We start from the raw sequence: 16,966 nt of genomic DNA on the forward strand, positions 1-16,966 counted from the left end.
GTGCTACTCCCTGCCTAGAACACTCCCAGGAACAGAGACCACTGAAACAGCTGGGGTTTATTATGTACAGAGAACACGGTGCAATGCAGTACATCTTCAGCCCAGCTTTGTAGCCAGTTCTTTAGCCTTTGCTTTTTCCAGCTTTGCAATGCGAGCCACGGATTTCGGACCCAGGACGTTCCCGCCCCAGTGACGACGGATCTGCAAGGAAGGGAAAACAGGTTAAACTTCATTCCAACTCTTACTGCATCACTCAATTCTGCACTAGGGGAAGAGCTCCCTCAACTAGAAAGTCCTACACTACATTCTGGGGCAGCAAAGAGAAAAGCTTAAAAATCTTTCCCAATGAGGGATGTTGGATACAGCTAACCTGTAACTCCTGGATTTGGGATATGGAGTTTAGGTAGCAGAATCTGTTGCCCTCTCTACAATTCTTACCCTAGAGTTGCTGTTTACTTCTAACCTGGTGACAGCTTTCACATTTTACCCCATCCTCAGGTAAAGAATCTGGGTACACCGTAAGAAAACCCAGGTATAACACACCCAAGCATAAACTGAGGTCACTATGTCCCATTTCTCCCTTCTGGGAATGTTAACAGTGTAAAAAGACAAGGCCAGCAGCACAGAGAATCTTACCTCATCATATCTGTCATTGTAGTTCGTCTTGACAGCCTCCACCAGCTTTGCAAGGGCTCCCTTATCCTCCCTGTTGATGACAGTTTTAGTTCCTTTAGAGCCTGGATTTAACATTTTTTCATAAATATTTTGCCACAGAATTTGAGAGGTGCTAGTGACAGCCGAATTTTTCAGGTTAAGGAAAATTATCACTTGCAAAGGATTTAAACTCAGAATCTGCACTCAGATTTTAGAGTAACCACCCTTTTGGTAAACCAAAACAATCTGCACCTTCAGGATTTGACAGAGACATTTTTATCAGACTACAGAGGTGATATTTTAATTTTACTATTTCAGAGAGACCCAAGTTTGCTACCCACCTGCCCTAGAGCCTGTGCTCAGGGCAGTTTGCTTTCTCCACAAGACAAACAGGTGAGCTCCCGAACACTTACGGGTTAACCTGGGTGAAGGCCACGGAGGTGCAGGTTTTCCTGTGGACCAGCCTGCCCAGCCTGGCTTTGCCCTTGATGATGCAGTAGGGAACCCCCATCTTGCGGCACAGCGCTGGCAGGAAAACCACCAGCTGAAAGGGAAGGGAGTGCTGAGGAACTGAGGGAGAGCATCCCTCTCTGCTGGCTGTCAGCCTGGCCTAGGGCAATTGCTCAGTGTTAAAAAGCTCGTTTTGCTCTTCACTGCTGGTTCAGGTGAAGAAATTCAAAACATCATTGCAAGGGCCCAGCCTCACTGTCCAACCAGGACAAACACACACAAGCATCCTAGTTCTGGCAAATGTGTATTTTTTTTTTCCATGCATTCTCCTTCATGCAATTTGTCCTAAAATCCATTTTTGCCTTAAAAGCACTTCTGAGCCCACCCTACAGGCAGCCTGTAACTTGCTCACCTCAATGGGGTCCACATCGTGGGCAATAACGACAAGCTGAGCTTTCTTGTTCTCCACCAGAGTTGTGACAGTATTAATACCTGAAAAACAAGTTCTAGGTAAGCTTTGATTCCTCTCAGTCTATTTTCAGAGCTTTCTTGCAAGCCAATCTGATTCCCTACCACAGCATCACCATGGAAGTTACAAAAGCATTTCACATTAGTGGCACAAAGACATTTCATGGACAATTTGCTAAAGCTCAGGGTTAAAAAGCTCGTCTATTTTGTTCTTCACTTTGAGCTCAGGTGAAGAAATTCATAACATCATTGCCATAGCTTGTCCAAGGCTGTCTGGTTAAGAACCAAATCCTCCATCAGTTTTCTCTCTCACCAAGTGCCACACTCCCATATTCCCTCAGCTCAGGTACAAAGTTACCTGCTCGGAGGACTGGTGGCCGCTTGGTTGGAGCATCTCCCTTTCCTGCAGCTTTCTGCTCAGCACGAGCCAGTAGCCTCTGCTTCTTCTCTTGCTTATTTTCAGGCCTGTATTTGTGTGCCAGCTTCAGAAGCTGTGTGGCTGGAAGAGAACACCTACTAATTAGTTGCATGACCTGAAAATCTAAGCATTAATTTTTAAAAATACTGGAATAGTATCTGTAATACTGTAATAGTGCATCAGCGATCTTGGTGGTTGCCATCTCATTTTTTTTTCACAGCAAAAAGTGATCATCATCTGCACAGCCCAAGAGAAAAGCACTGAGATCTTTGACTGGATGAGGAAATGCATGTGGACCCCCACAGTAATTATGGTTAGAGGTTCAATGGCTCTTTCAAATCAAGGAGCTTCTATGAAGAAGAAGTTATTATATAGGTCTAAAGTTTTTTGCACAGACTCATTCACAGAAGATCCTTCTTCCTTCAGTGCCAGCCTGTTGGTTTTCCCCCAAAACCTGCACTCCCACAGATGTCTCAAGCAATCTGTTTACACCACCCTGGGCAGTTCTAAACAAGCTGGAAGAATGAAATCACAGTTAAGATTTAATGCAGGGTTTGGGTCAGTAAAGAGAGCTTTGGTATTTTCCAAATCCCTTTTCAGGGTACACAACAGCAATCCAAGATTGAAGTCAGCAAATTGATTTTGATACCACTCTGGTTGCTATTGAAGCCTTCCTAAGACACTTCCACAGACACACCTCATCTTACCTTTGACTTATTTTCTTCTTTCCCCTTTTCTGAGGCACATCCCATTTACAACCCAAGCCAAGAGAACCTCGTGGGGCCTCCTCACCTGTCTGCCGATCCAGGGCCTGGGTGAACTGGTTGATGGCAGGAGGCACCTTCAGGCGTTTGTAGAGGATGGACCTCTGGCGCTGCAGCCGAATGTAGCGTGGCCATTTCACAAAGCGGGTGAGGTCACGCTTGGGCTGGATATCCTGTCCTAAAAGAACACAGCCTTTAGCTCAGGGCTGCCCCAAACCCAGAGCAGCAGCACGGGAACTGCACAGGAGCATCAGTGATCTTGGTGGTAATGTGTCAGCACGACCACTCAGATAGCAAATATTCTTTCACATCATCTGCACCTTGTAAAAGAACAGCACTCCACAGAGTCTGGAGGGATTTCCAATGTTTATAACTTAGACATCTGTTCATTGAACGAGAAAAAAAATTGGAGTAACTATCCCGAATATCCACTTACTCACCAATGCCAAAGTTCTTGGGCCTCTTCTCAAAGAGGGGATTGACAACCTTCTTGGCCTCCTGCTTCTTCACTACAGCAGGGGCCGGTGCCACCTTCTTGCCCTTGGCCTTCTTTCCTTTCGGCTGCAAGCAAGAAACACACTCTGCCCTCTTTTGCCTCCAAAACTCACGTGCTTGGAAAAGTTACCAGCCCACCCTGGAAATGCATTTATTTTCCCAGACATTTCACTGGCCTGGCGGCCTCCCATGCTCGCCCAGTTCTCCGAGAGCAAATCCTTCGCGTAACGGAGACGAAAATGGATGAAAGCGAGCGTGATGATCGCTTCACCCGAGAGCAGCCGTGATACCCCCACGATCACCGGGACCCGACCTACCCCGAGAGCGCCCCGCGGCCTGGCCGCGCTGCCCGAGCCGGCGGCAGCCGCAGGTTCCGGGCCCGGGCGGGCAGGCCCATAGGGGGCCTTCCCTCATCACCGCAAACCGAGCACGGAACGCCGCTCCACCGCCTCTCCCCGCAGCCCAGCACCTTCGCGGCGCTGCCGCAAGCCATCGGCGGCGGCGGATGACGGCAGGCGGCCCCAGATGGCGGCAGATTGCCCGGCCCCCCCCCCGCGCCGCCGCCATCACTCACCATCTTGGGCGGTAGGAGAGAAAGGCGGAGCGGTGCATGGCGGGAGATATCTACGGCGCGCGAGGTCTCGCGAGAGCGCGGTGGGCGGGGCCCTGAGGGGCATGAGGGGAGGGCGCGGCCATGGCGCAGCCCCGCGTCCTGCCGCAGAGCAAGGAGACCCTGCTGCAGTCCTACAACAAGCGCCTCAAGGACGATGTCAAGTCCATCATGGACAACTTCACCGAGATCATCAAGACGGCTAAGGTGGGCCTGAGCGGGCCGGCCCTCCCGCGGAGAAGGGCGGGGGCACGCGGGGAAGAAGGGGCTGTGAGGGGAGAGGAGAGGATCTTTCGTAGAATCTGCGAATGTTAAAGACTTTAAAGAGACCTTTAATCACCCTCTCCTTCCCCCCCCTGCTGTGGGCAGGGACACCTTCCACAAGACCAAGTTGTTCCAAGCCTCGTCCAACCTGGCCTTGAACACTGTGTGAATTGAACTGTAATTCACATACAGATGTGAATTTCACATATATAATGTCATATATATCATATAGGAAAATCACATATGTATCCACATATATATTCCCATATGTTATACCATATAACATAGTAATTGCCTGTTTGAATTTTAAATATGTAGAGGTGGATTTGTGTACTTTTTTCTTCAGATCGAGGATGAAACTCAAGTCTCTCGAGCAACCCAGGGTGAGCAAGATAACTACGAGATGCATGTCAGAGCTGCAAATATTGTGAGTAGCATTGTACTGCTCAGAGCTGTGGGCAGCACATCCTGCAGGGGCTGTTGGGTTCATTTTTGGATATTTATATCTCTCCCAAGGACTGCTTAAAGGGGAATAACTTCGTGTTTGAGGTGGCTGGGGAAGGCTGGGTCAGAATCCTCATGTATTGTGGGAGCTTTTATCCAAAGTTTGAGCTGAAGGAGCAGCTTGGGAGATCTTGGAGCAAAGCCCTGTTCTGATGTGTGATTTTTCTCGCTGCTGCAAGGTCCGAGCTGGTGAGTCCCTGATGAAACTCGTGTCTGACCTGAAGCAGTTCTTGATCCTCAATGATTTCCCCTCTGTGAACGAGGCCATCAACCAGCGCAACCAGCAGCTGAGGAGCCTGCAGGAGGAGTGTGACAAGAAGCTGATTGCACTGCGGGATGAGATCTCCATTGACCTGTACGAGCTAGAAGAAGAATATTACTCTTCCAGGTACAAATAGGGCAGTGGACTCTGCCTTACAACTCCAGGCCTTTTTGGGGTAGTTAGTCCAGACCATCAAACAGCCCTTAGAGTATTGCTGTTGAGAATGTTCCCAAAAATTTTCAGTCCTACTTTTAATTAGGTCAAAAGCTTTTTCTGCAACTAAAGCAACTGCCTTTTCCTTGTAGATACTCTACAGGGTAAAAATGTCCTGGTGAAGGAGGTGTTCACAGCATCCCAGGTTTGATAGGTAGTTTCCTTAGGCTTCTTGTTGTAATCATTAGAAAAGAAGGTGAATTTCCTTGGGGGAAACCCCTCTGAAGGAGCCTCTGGCTCTCTTGTTACAGAGACCAGCTTGCTAAGCTGGGTCCTGATGTCACCTCACCTTTGTGGTGACTCCTTTCACAAGTGACCTGGTCACACTTTGTGCCTTTTCCTTCACAGCCCACTGCCCCCAACTGCCTCCAGTCCTGCTGGGGTCAACATTTGCAAGGACTTGCTGAGTTTCATTAATTATGAAGTATTGTGATAGGATTTTCTAAGGAATGACTTATTACTGATTTGTTTGTGGGATTTTTAATGTTTTTTAAGCCTCTTATTTAGCAAATAGACTTTAGAGAATTCAGACACTTTATTTTTTATTTTTTTTTGTCATGCACTCCAGCACTTCTAGTTAATGATGCAGTAAATGAAAGCAGAAGAAAACAAATGTAAACCTGGTTATTTTGGTTGCACTTTCCAAGCTAAGTGAAGTCAGTGCAATAATTCTAGGATTTTTAAACACACACTTAACTTTCAAAGATCTTACTTAAAATTTTACTGATCAGGTTTTCTATGTTTGGCTTTTCCTTTTTTTCTAAGAATGCTGAATGCCTATAACCCCAGCTAAGTCAACTAAATTTTTCAATATCTTTGAAAGTAAGGCCATTGTTTATGAGTAATATATGTATTTTAAGAGTAAGAAGATAATAATATTACACAGCTTAGAGGTAAAGATTTAGAGCTGTTTTTCAAACTTTATTCAGTTTTTTGAGGAAGTTGTGGTGATCACAAACCCAATCACCTGTGCAGGTGCTGATAGGTCCAAGACAGCAGTGAGCTTATCCAAAGGGATGTGGTGTGGGATGAGAGTGCCCCACATGTGCCAGGTGTGCTTCCCTCACCCTGTCCCCAGGCTGCCACCACTGTGTGCTGCTCACTCTCCCTTTTGGGCTGAGGGGTTCTGACCATGCTGGCATGGTCTGGTCACCTGCCTGGCCCCAGGTGCCACATAAAGCAACCCTTGCTGACAGAACTAACATGGGAGCACAAGTGTTGGTGTACATCAGATGGATTTGCCTTCCTGCTCTTTCTTATGGGTCATGAGGTGAGGAAACCTGGCAAGTCTGCTGAGCTGTGATCTGACACTTTGTTATCATGTAGCACTTGGTCATTTGCTTCTAGCACTTCTCCCTTCATGTGCTCTTTCCTGTCTTTTTCTGCACCAAAGAAATGTGTCTGTGTAAATACAGAAACAGTGTTTTATTGAAAGTCCTTTTATAATTAGAATATGACAATATTTTTAATGAAATATTACTGTCTAACGTGGGGGAAAGGGTTTCTGTTATGTCATAGCCATGTTTCAGTGGCTGCCAACACAACAGCCTGTTTGTCCCCACAGGGGAGTTCCTTGCTCCTTGGGAATGCCCCTTCAGTTGCAGGGTCAGGTGTTTGCCAGGCTTTTTATGTGCACATGGGGCTTTTGATGAGACCCAAAAGCAGGTCCTTGAAACTAAATCCAAGAAGATTGTCCTGAGGGAACCTTTCCTTTCCTGCCCTTTGATCAAGTAGTTTTCTAGAGCTGTCCCTGTGCACTCAGACTGGCTGGGTGCCTCAGGGGAGTAGTGAAGTCCCTTCCATGCCTTGAGCAGCCCCCCCAGGACAGAGCAGCAGGCTGGCCAGTGCTCCTGGGCTGTGCAGAGCTGCTCACTGACCCTGACTTGAGGAGTGTTAGCTGAGAGGTGGAACCTAGACTCTGGAACTGTTCTAACTGGGGCAGCAGGAGAAGCAGTCATGCTTCTGACACAGCTGAGATGTGGTTAGCAACCCCCTGCCACCATGTGTGGATGCTGTGGTCAGGTTCTCCTGGGAAATCGTGGCCTGAGGTCTGTGACAGAACAGGAGTTGTAGTTCTGGTTCAGTCCTGATGGTCTTTGCTAACTGAACCCAGCTATACTCTGTTGGGGGCTGATCTTCCAAGGGATTTTACACAAGCCCCAGATATAAAACCTGTATCCACTGCCTTCTCACTTCTGCAAAGCCAGCTGGGTGATGCTGCCAGAAAAGAGCTCAGCTTGCACCTAGTGCTTTGTGTGCTTGTTCCCCAAAGTGGTAACTGCAAGTCCAGCTTGCCTTCTCTCATCCTAACCCCCAGACCTGCATTTGTGTTCCATTGCTCCCTCCTCTGAGATCACAGGAGCTGTCTTGAGTGTGGGGTTAAATCTCACATATTCCATGTTTGTGCAATATGAACTGTCTCATATTTCTATACTTAAAATATTTCCCTAAGCATCAGTCCATACATTACAAATGTAAATAAAGCTGCAACAACAAAATCACTTGACCCATTGGGTTTGTTTTTCTCTGAATGCAAGCTGCTTTCTGCTCCAGCACTCATTTTGTCTTGGGTGTCTCCTGTGTGTGCAGCTCTCTTTGGGATTTGTGTTGGTTTTGTTCCAGTTCCTTCCATGTTTCTTTTTAGTTTTGGCCCTTCCACTTTGTTTTCCTCAGGGTATGGGCAAGAATTAGCCAGTTGTTTAAAAAGTTCATTTCCCACACTGCTGGTTCATCCAGTTGGAATCCAGCCAGCTGCTTTTAGAGGCACTGTTAGGCTCCTTGGGAAAAGGCAGGAGCTGTAAGGATTTTATAATCAAACTGGGAAACTTCAATGGAAGACACAAACCTGTGGAGCACTTTTTTAGAAGGGCAAGGGTGCAAATAGGGTTCTCCTATTGTGACAGGGACAGGCCCCAAAATAATTGTGGCAGGTTTTTTTTCTGAAGTAAAATTTAGAGCAGGATTTCTATTTTTTCCTCACATAGGTTGCAGTCTAATTCCAAGTAAAATAATTGTGGGTAAGGTCTATGTCTCACTCATCAGTTAGCAGAATATTTATTGGGGGTGCCAGGATATCAACTCAGATCTTTTTAGAGACTTAGAGTGTCTTAGATTATGAGGCTCTGTTTCATTTTGTAGCCAGTTCTGTCTCTGAAATTGCACCAGTCCTCACCAGGCCCAAGAAGTTTTAGGACCAGCCCTTAGGGGGGAGTGTCTTAGGGAAGGCCAATGCCACACAACTTAGGATGATTTCATGAACACAGACCTTACATCCAACATTTTTTTTGCCATTTTCTTAATGCTTTGCTTCTGTCTTGCTCCCTCCACCCTTTCCATCCCTCCCCTCCTCTGTCACCACACCTGCTCTCTCCTCACTGGGGTTGTTTGCTCTGGAAAGCTACAGTCTGTGTGACAGCAATGACCTCCCACTGTGCGAAGCCTACTGGAGACAAGACTTTGCCACGCTGTCCCCCGAGAGCCTCTCGATGCCTCTGGCAGCCGCCGCAGCCGAGCAGAGCGCTGTCACCTCGCAGAGTTCCACCCCGTCGCACCCGCACGTGAACGGGCACGGGGCGGGCCCCGCCGAGCATTCCTGAGGAGGATCCGCATCCGCTCCGGGCGGGGGTGGCCCTGCCGCGGCACCGCGCTGCTGGAAGTCTTCCTGCTGCTGTCGGGAGCTGTGCTGGCAGGGCTCTGCCCCCTGCATGGCTGCAGTGCTTCCTCCACGCCAGGACCTTGCCGGGAGTGTTCCTGTCCTATAAGAGATAGAGATGTGTAGACACAAAGTGAATCTCGTTATAACAAATTAGAGTCAGGTTTGCTTTAACGTGATAGTTCTGTGTAGAGTTCATTAGAAGTCCAGTTTGTTTCCGTGTGAGTGTTGGGAGTTGAATTTCTTTGGGATAAACTTGAGCCAAATGTGGGGGCAGCGAGCATGTTGGGGGTTTTTACTCTGCTTCCCAAGATTATTGACATTCTGGCTGCTTTAAAGCTCTCTCAGGATGGCATCTGAAAACCTCCAGTCTACTGTAAAGAGTCTTTATATTATTTTTACACAACAGTCTTCACTGTCAAAATGCTTTACAAACTTGAACTCTTGATTTGGAAGGAGGATCACAGAAGACCCTCATGGAAGAGCAGTGTTCCCCCTTGGAAGAAGAACAGGCAGGCAGGGATCAGACTGAGGGGTCAATGATGCCACTTGCTCAAAGCCACAAAGAGCAGCAGTGTCATGCTTTAGTCAGTTGATTCCTTCCTCAGTGTTTACACAGAAATTCCTGTTAATATAATCTAGAGCTAACATGGAACCACTGTTTATGTTGGCTTTTTGTTTTGTCTTAATGAAAAAATCTTGTGAGCAGTAGGGGATACTCGGTTACTCTCAGTTTTTTTCCAAAGAAACACATTTGGTGCTTGGTCTGCAGCTGTTCAGCAGCTCAGCACATCTTCAGTCCTTTCCTTTTGTGGTGGCTCTGCCTTGGCTCGAGCTGTGCAGCTGAAAGGAGATGCCACTGAACTGATCAGTGTCACCACAGCTCGGTGTCACGGGCACCACAGAGCCACCAGTGCATTCCAACAAGTGAGCTGAGCTTCCCCAGCTTTCTGCTGTAATGTCTCATTTCTTAGGATGTGAATTTTGCTATTATTTTTTGGTTTCTTTTTCTTCCATTCCATTTATTTTTGTAATTAGGTGACTTAATAAAACTGACTGTTTTGTATAATTTTTAAGGCGTGTGTTTTCAGCCACGAGGCTTTGAGAAGGTGTCACACTATGAGGGGATGAGCATTGTCCTGCAGGCTGTGAAGCAAACCCTGCTCCCTGCAGCTGTTCCCGTACAGGGGCTGCAGAAGCAATCACAAAACTCGCCCCGGTGCAGGGGGAAGCTCGGTTTGTCCTCCACTAAAGGGAGGTTTGGGAGCTGCGGCGGAGGGGTGCCTGGAAGGAGCGGGGGTCGCAGCCCCAGCAGAGCCCCGAGCAGCCCTGGCCGCGCCGCGCTCGCACAGCCCCGGGGGCGGCTCCGGCTCCTTTGTGCCGTCACTTCCCGGCCGGCGCCGCTCATCCATCACTTCCTGCCGGGGCTCCACGCGGAGCGGTGCCGCTGCCCCGCGGAGGGCGCTGCGCCTCTGGGAGCCGGCCATGGCCAGCCTGGCCGCGCAGGACTCCTACCTGCAGGGCTTGGCCAGGAGGGCCGGCGTGCAGCACGGCCCGGAGGCGCGCAAGAGGAAGTTTGGTACTGGAAATGGAGCGGCCGGTTTGTGGGAGGCTGGGGTCTGCTGAAACACGGGGCTCCCGACCGCGTTGTACACATTGTACTGGGAGCTCTGGAAATCAATGGTCTCCATTCACTGAGTGATGGATGTGGAGAGCTGGGATTTTACGGAAGTCTGCGAGGACGTTTGGTCTATTTAAATAAATCCTAAAACGTATATTTTTTTAACATTACACTATGCCATTGCAATGCTGGAACTTTAGCGGTCCGTAATAACTGAATGGTGTGAATGGGAATGTAGCATTGGCCTCTTTTTGTATAATTTGTTTTTGCCTTCTAGTGTCTAAGCCAGGCCAGCCCGAGGATGGTGGCAGACAGGTCAAGAAACAGAAGAAAAAGAAGCCCAGGAAGCAAACTGAGAAGAAGAATGCTCCTTCAGCCAAACAGGTTGTTCCTAATGCCAGTAAAGCCACTCCAGGACAGAAAGCAGCCCCTCAAGCCAGCAAATCATCTCCACAGGGTGGTACACAGAACAGAAAGGAGAGTTTGGCTGCAGGTAAGAATTCCAGCTTTGCCGTGGTCTGATTAAAGTGACCTGGGCTGAGCTGGCTGCATTTCACTTGCTTTACACAAGTCTAGTTTGGAAAGCCTGAATTGAGAACATCCTTGCTTATTTCATGTGCCTGAAGAGCTTTTGCCTATGGACAGGAATTTGTGCCATCACCACTGGGTGGCTCTCTGGAAACGGTGTTTCACTGAGCTGCAGAGGTTCTGTGCATGTGAGGAACTTTGGGAATTACACGTGGATGCAATCCCTGTCCTGCCAGCTCAGCTTTCCTTTATGACAATGAAAAGCCAGAGAAAAGATGCCCTGAGCTTCTCTGTTCCACAAGCTTGGTACTTGTCTTTGGCTTGCCAGGCAGCCCCAGGGCATGCCAGGCCACTGCTGGCAGTGCTGAATGATAAAAGGGGAAATTCTAAAGAAACCAATGAAATAGAAAGCTGGGTTTGTTTGGATTTTCCGTTCCATTCACAGCATCTAAAGAGTTCCCAGAGTTTTTCCCATAGCCAAAGGAAGTGCTACTGTTTAGCTGGTGCTGCTTTTGAAGTATTTTTATTTTCTCCCTCTCATTTTCAGGAAGTAAAAGTGAACTGAGTTCCCCTTCTGTTTCTGCAATCAGTCTGTTGCGCCAGAGACTCCACGAGAAGATTAAAAAGGCTTCTGGACAGGTATGGGGACTCTGAATGTGTACCCACATGTGTGTTTGCACTGGAAATTCTCCCCAGCCTCCCAGGGCGTGTGGGATAGGATCTCACAGGCTCATGGTTTGAGGTGGTTCCATCTCATAAGGAATTGCCTGTAGGTATTGCCAGGTGACCTGTGTGTGTTCTGTAGAAAAACCTCTGAGAAAAGATGGGGTCATCTTCAAGGAGAACACACCTTTGGTGATTTTTAAGAAAAAGCAGAATAGTGGGAGTCTGAAAGGGAACAGCTACAAGCTGTTGAGAGGGAAAGCAAAGTGTTTGAAATGTTACTGTGTTTGGTGTCTCAGCTGAGTCACAGCTTCACAGCACAGGTGGTGCTTCTTAGGAGGAGTTTGAACTCAGGAACTTGGGGACAGCCCACTTTTGCTTTAACTGTTTAAGGCTTCTCATTCATGTCCATCCTTCTCCTTAGGATAATGCCAAGGAGTTAACCCCTGCACTCCTGGAAAAGAGGCAGCGAAGGAAGTATGAGAAAGAGAGAAAGAAATGCCGGCGAAAGGAGTTGAAGATGAAGGCAAAAATGGAGAAGAAAGAAACTGAGGAGGTACCAGCAGAGCCAGAAAACAAAAAGGAGGAGAGCAAAGCTGAGATTGTCTTCAACAGGGTTGAAGTTCATGAAGAGAATGAGTTGAACAAGATCCAGAAGAAGAAAGAGAAAAGGAAAGCAGTGAAAGGCAATATCACTCCTCTGACGGGCAAGAACTACAAACAGCTGCTGAGCAGGCTGGAGACCAGGAAGAATAAACTGGAGGATCTCAAGGAGAAGGACGAGAAGAAAGCTCAGGAGCTGGAGACCAAGATAAAATGGACAAATGCTCTCTACAAGGCAGAGGGGGTGAAGATCCGTGACGACGAGGAGCGTCTGAAGGAGGCCCTGAAGCGCAAGGAGAAGCGGAAGGCCCAGCGCAAGCGGCAGTGGGAGCAGCGCACTGTCAGGGTGGTGGAGAAGATGCAGCAGCGGCAGGACAAGCGCCAGAAGAACATCCAGAAGAAGAAGAAGGAGAGGATAGAGAAGAAGAAAGCCAGAGCCCGGAAGAAGGGCCGAGTTCTGCCAGAGGACTTGAAAAAAGCTGGGTTAAAGTGAGAGGGGGCAGCTCTCCTGGCTTTGGGGTTCCAGGGTGGGGCTGTGGGGCAGGCACTGCCACAGCTTCCCAGCCTCATCATGCTAAAAAAAACAGTTGTATGTTTGTTAATAAAGTTTTCTAAAGAAACACCTTATGGCTGATTTCTAATAGGAATTACTATTTTTCTAAAGGGGAAATGTCAGTTGCTGTCACTTCCTCTGATGGGCAGCACAGTGTCTTCTTTGCATCCACTGGGAATGGGGTAGAGGAAACAAAAAGGCAAAAAAATCAAACATGGGATTCATCTCAACTGCAGGTATTGTAAAACCTTTAACATGAATTTGAATGATACCTTTGCATCTTTGATACATTTATCTTCCCCACCACAAGAAAACAAAGTAATTTTCAATTTTAGGCAGTGCTGTTAATTTATATTCTTTATCTCTAAGTTATGTTTTATCAGGATTAGGTCAATATAGACATAAACACACACATGTATACATGCATGGATTTGTTGTGGAGCTAACTGATCTTTTTGGGTCATCCATAGGACACTGATTGATCTTGATGGTAGAAGGATTGGCAATAATAAAAAATGAGGCAAAAAAAAATTTCTGGCTACCACAGGTGCCTGCAAGGGTTTCTTCTCTGGGCAGTTCATCAGTGCAAAATCATATTTGGTCTTTACCAATTTTGTCCTTTATTGTTGTTTATACAGAAATACAAATGTAAACTTGAGCAGCTGTTTGCCCAGCTCAGGAGGAAAAGTACAGCTCGGCTGCTGGCAATTCAGCCTGGGGAAGATTGGTGAGAACAACCCATCCAGAAAATGAAGCAACTCTGCCCCTGAGGTCAGTCAAACCTTGCTGATGCCCTCCTGATCTTGGTTGGTGTGAACTGATAATTGGTACTGAGCTCAAAGATGTCATAAATGGAGTCCAGTTGAATTCTGGATTCTCTCGATCTGGCACTTTGCAAGAAGCTCTTTTTTGCCTTGTCAGTGAGGCTGATGAATGTGTGTGAGGGAAATGCAGGCTGTGCTGTGCACTGCTGCCCAGCTGGCTCCCTGCCAGAGCCCAGGTAGCTCCGTGCTGCAGCTGTAACTGAGACTGCAGAGCCAGAGCCGAGCGCTGGATTTGTGCTGAGCTCCTGCTCCAGCCCCAGGTGTGACAACACATCTGTGGCACAGAGCCAAAGGCAGCCTGTTCCACACTGCAGCCCAGCAAGGAAAGCTCTCCTGGGGCACAGATGGAGCTCTCCCCACCGATACCTTCTCTTCCTTCACGTTCTGAGCGACCCTGAGCTCACAGCTTGCCACTTCAGATGTAGAAATCTGAAATAGTTGCTCTGCAAAGAATATTTTCCATGGAACCATCTACAAGTGAGGTATTTATCAGCTGTCCAGAATGCTTTCCAAGCAGGGCTTGAAGATAAAGTAGTGCTTTGTTCTGGGAGGTCAAGCAAGTTCATTTGGGAGTAACAGAGCTACTTTCAGCCATATCCCTTTTAAAAAAACTCTCTGAACAAATTCGAGGAACCTGGGTAACTATTAAAAATGCTTTAGCTGTGATTTCTGTTTGGTTGGAGATTCTTTCATCAGCTGCAACCACATCTATTTCATTTTTGTTTGTATTCATGGTAAACTAAATCAGTTGAGGTAAATCTCAGTGAGATGGTTTTAGATGCAAAAAGAGTTTAAATTTCAGCTGGCTCCAGTGCTCTGGTTTGTAAGTTTGTACCACAGAAACTGAAAATAAGGGGTGAATGCATCAGCTGTGCTCCTAGTGATGTAATATTTCAAAATATGTGTATTTCTCTTCCTGAGGGATTAGATGTTTACTCTGTAAAAGACATGGAAGTACTGTATGCCCATTACAACAGCTGAAACTGCACAAAAATAACCTAACACCCAAATCTTTTTTAATTCTGTGTTAATTTTACTGTCCAGTTTCAGGATAACTATTAGACCCCTTCCTTCTCTCTGTTCTTGATCTTCTGTCCTTCCCCATCACCCAAATTCTGTGCTGTCAGCCTCTGTATGCCATGGAGATAAGAGTATGGGTCAGGTGAAGGAAATGGGAACCTCAGGAGACTCTGCAAAGTGGGAATGTTTGTGTGTTCCTTTGTGCTTTGAGTGGAAATGTTGAGAGGATATTTATGCAATTGGAAAGTGGCATCAAGCTGGGAGGGGCTGCAAGCCCCAGGGAAAACAGGGTTCAGTCAGGGCTTGATGTTTTAGAAAAACAAATAGCCTGAAAGTCGAGTTTGTTTTCATGGAGTCAAGTACAAGGTTTTATATGCCTCAGACCTGGCTGGGAGAGATTCCACAGAAAACACATGGATTGCATTTGGCCACGGGCTGAATGTCATCCCAGTGCTGTGTCCTTGCAAAGCAGGCAAATGTCCTGTGGAATGTATGAGCTGTGACAGCTTTTCAGTTTTGGGGAGCAATCCAGCTTTACTTCATATTGCTGAGGGCTCAGCAGGAGATTTTGGGTTGCTTTGACACACAGGAATTGGCTGATTAGAGAGAGTCCAGTCAGAACTGACAGAAATAATCCCAATCTTGAAGTTAGAAAATTACAAAGAAAGATGGAAGGGAAGGGAAGGGAAGGGAAGGGAAGGGAAGGGAAGGGAAGGGAAGGGAAGGGAAGGGAAGGGAAGGGAAGGGAAGGGAAGGGAAGGGAAGGGAAGGGAAGGGAAGGGAAGGGAAGGGAAGGGAAGGGAAGGGAAGGGAAGGGAAGGGAAGGGAAGGGAAGGGAAGGGAAGGGAAGGGAAGGGAAGGGAAGGGAAGGGAAGGGAAGGGAAGGGAAGGGAAGGGAAGGGAAGGGAAGGGAAGGGAAGGGAAGGGAAGGGAAGGGAAGGGAAGGGAAGGGAAGGGAAGGGAAGGGAAGGGAAGGGAAGGGAAGGGAAGGGAACATCAGAGCCTTCAGGTGTGGAAAAGGAGACTGCCCAGGGGAAGTGAGATCCTGGTTGGAAATTTGGAAGCCTGCTGATGAGAAGGGCTTTCCTACCTGCTCTGTGTGCAGCCAGCTCTCAAAGAATGGCTGAAAAACAACCCTTTGAACCCCCCTTTGCATTTGTCTGCTTTGCATGTGCTGGAAGCATCAAGCACAAGGTAAGAAATGTGGCACTGACAAATCCTGGTGGCAGCATAGCAGCTCTCATGACACAACTAGCACAAGAATGAGATAAAACTGGTCAAAACACAGAACAACTGCTAGAGGAGGAAGGCTGTTTGTACTTCTTCCTGTGTTTGTGGATCTGCAGCATTTTTAGGCAAGAATCCAGAACTGCTCAGCATGAATGCATGAAAACCTTAAGATATATATATTTATATAGATGCACATACACACACACATATATATATGTAGTTACTCATTATTTTAAAGTATGATTTTGTGAGGCTTCCTGATGAAAGCTAATTAGATTGTCTCCAAGAAAAGTGAGGATTTCTGTGTGACACAGTAAAGTAAATTTAAAAACTTTTTGCCACTTGTCTTTTTCCAGCCAAAATAAAATCACTCCTGCCTGTTCAGATGCATTTGCACTGTCCTATGCCTTACCAAGGGAAGTAATTATCTCTGGGATTACTTCAGCAGCCTCCAAGAAGCATCATGTTCCTCCCATTAGTATAAATGCTACCATCTTTATAAATACTTGATATACACTCTCTTTTTGGTTTTTTTTGTTTCCTGCAGCAGTGAAATGAAAACACACAAGCCTGATCCCAGCTTCTGTCCTCAATGAAGGTAATAATGAGAGGAATAACAATTAATGTGCTTGTAACCCCCATACATTTTGTGTTCATCACAGGGACCAACCAAAGTTCACACTGTGGGCACCTTTGCTTCCCTGTGAGCAGAAAAAGAGATTGATTTGAGCTTTTAAGGTAAGACTGCTGGGCTCAGGATTTTCATGGCTGTTGGAGAGGAAATAATTTTTGTCTTAATCTTTTCCCCACATGCATTAGGATTGTGAAATCTTTCTTTGCTGGTCTCACACCTCAGTTTACCTTTCCTACAGGCAGCTCTGCAGGGCTTGCCTCTGGGCTGTGAAAAGTGGAGTTTATCAGCTCAGGTGATAGCTGTGTTAGCTCTCTGATAGGACTGGGGTGGGTTTGGTTCAATTGCAAAGGGTGCTGCTTGAGGTGGAAATGGAATCTGCAGAGTGGAATTAAATCAGAAAGGCTCCCCATGCACTAGAGCTGGAATGGAGAACTTGCTCAGACATTTTACAGTTTCTGCCTCAGCACCCTGGCTCTTCTGGTCTGACTCCTTCAGAAAAACTGAAAGAGAAACTACTGAGAGGCTTCATCCTCCTC

At 47.1% G+C, this 16,966-nt stretch overlaps 3 protein-coding genes and 4 non-coding genes across 8 annotated transcripts; 2 read left to right on the plus strand and 5 right to left on the minus strand.

Annotated features, from left to right (window-relative positions):
* Positions 1 to 42: 42 nt before the first annotated feature.
* On the minus strand, positions 43 to 3,917 carry RPL7A (ribosomal protein L7a). The gene is made up of 8 exons (XM_056505516.1): positions 3,824 to 3,917; positions 3,195 to 3,315; positions 2,783 to 2,932; positions 1,931 to 2,071; positions 1,517 to 1,596; positions 1,068 to 1,198; positions 637 to 706; positions 43 to 201 (listed from the first exon to the last, which is right to left on the minus strand). The coding sequence occupies exons 1-8, from the start codon at positions 3,824 to 3,826 to the stop codon at positions 97 to 99; spliced, it is 801 nt and encodes a 266-aa protein (XP_056361491.1). The 5' UTR covers positions 3,827 to 3,917; the 3' UTR covers positions 43 to 96.
* Positions 1,273 to 1,346, minus strand: LOC130260286 (small nucleolar RNA SNORD36). Its single transcript, XR_008841757.1, has one exon. It is a non-coding gene; the product is annotated as a small nucleolar RNA SNORD36 (small nucleolar RNA).
* LOC130260291 (small nucleolar RNA SNORD36) lies at positions 1,750 to 1,827 on the minus strand. The gene has a single exon (XR_008841762.1). It is a non-coding gene; the product is annotated as a small nucleolar RNA SNORD36 (small nucleolar RNA).
* Positions 2,166 to 2,232, minus strand: LOC130260294 (small nucleolar RNA SNORD24). Its single transcript, XR_008841764.1, has one exon. It is a non-coding gene; the product is annotated as a small nucleolar RNA SNORD24 (small nucleolar RNA).
* LOC130260293 (small nucleolar RNA SNORD24) lies at positions 3,001 to 3,073 on the minus strand. The gene has a single exon (XR_008841763.1). It is a non-coding gene; the product is annotated as a small nucleolar RNA SNORD24 (small nucleolar RNA).
* MED22 (mediator complex subunit 22) lies at positions 3,896 to 9,979 on the plus strand. 2 transcript variants are annotated; one of them, XM_056505520.1, is made up of 4 exons: positions 3,896 to 4,066; positions 4,470 to 4,550; positions 4,807 to 5,015; positions 8,500 to 9,979. In XM_056505520.1, the coding sequence occupies exons 1-4, from the start codon at positions 3,944 to 3,946 to the stop codon at positions 8,696 to 8,698; spliced, it is 612 nt and encodes a 203-aa protein (XP_056361495.1). In that variant the 5' UTR covers positions 3,896 to 3,943; the 3' UTR covers positions 8,699 to 9,979. The 2 variants fall into 2 exon arrangements, with proteins under 2 accessions (XP_056361495.1, XP_056361496.1); XM_056505521.1 differs by lacking the exon at positions 8,500 to 9,979 and having other exon boundaries at positions 3,944 to 4,066; positions 4,807 to 7,603.
* A 183-nt stretch (positions 9,980 to 10,162) lies between these two features.
* On the plus strand, positions 10,163 to 12,796 carry SURF6 (surfeit 6). The gene is made up of 4 exons (XM_056505509.1): positions 10,163 to 10,333; positions 10,653 to 10,868; positions 11,451 to 11,542; positions 11,991 to 12,796. Exons 1-4 carry the CDS (start codon positions 10,240 to 10,242, stop codon positions 12,660 to 12,662), a joined length of 1,074 nt encoding a protein of 357 aa, XP_056361484.1. The 5' UTR covers positions 10,163 to 10,239; the 3' UTR covers positions 12,663 to 12,796.
* Positions 12,797 to 16,966: the final 4,170 nt, after the last annotated feature.

This window comes from Oenanthe melanoleuca, chromosome 17 (assembly GCF_029582105.1).
Source record: "Oenanthe melanoleuca isolate GR-GAL-2019-014 chromosome 17, OMel1.0, whole genome shotgun sequence".
In the NCBI taxonomy this organism is placed as follows: Eukaryota; Metazoa; Chordata; class Aves; order Passeriformes; family Muscicapidae; genus Oenanthe; species Oenanthe melanoleuca.

Excerpts from the sequence above, each read along its gene's own strand:
- RPL7A (XM_056505516.1), bottom strand. Across the intron at positions 2,072-2,782 it reads GGCCCTGGATCGGCAGACAG|CCACACAGCTTCTGAAGCTG; the intron begins GTGAGGAGGCCC and ends GTTCTCTTCCAG. Across the intron at positions 1,199-1,516 it reads ACGATGTGGACCCCATTGAG|CTGGTGGTTTTCCTGCCAGC; the intron begins GTGAGCAAGTTA and ends CTTCCCTTTCAG.
- MED22 (XM_056505520.1), top strand. The coding sequence starts at position 3,944 with ATGGCGCAGCCCCGCGTCCTGCCGCAGAGCAAGGAGACCCTGCTGCAG. Across the intron at positions 4,067-4,469 it reads AGATCATCAAGACGGCTAAG|ATCGAGGATGAAACTCAAGT; the intron begins GTGGGCCTGAGC and ends TTTTTTCTTCAG. Across the intron at positions 5,016-8,499 it reads GAAGAATATTACTCTTCCAG|CTACAGTCTGTGTGACAGCA; the intron begins GTACAAATAGGG and ends TGCTCTGGAAAG.
- SURF6 (XM_056505509.1), top strand. The coding sequence starts at position 10,240 with ATGGCCAGCCTGGCCGCGCAGGACTCCTACCTGCAGGGCTTGGCCAGG. Across the intron at positions 10,334-10,652 it reads GGCGCGCAAGAGGAAGTTTG|TGTCTAAGCCAGGCCAGCCC; the intron begins GTACTGGAAATG and ends TTTGCCTTCTAG. Across the intron at positions 11,543-11,990 it reads TTAAAAAGGCTTCTGGACAG|GATAATGCCAAGGAGTTAAC; the intron begins GTATGGGGACTC and ends CCTTCTCCTTAG.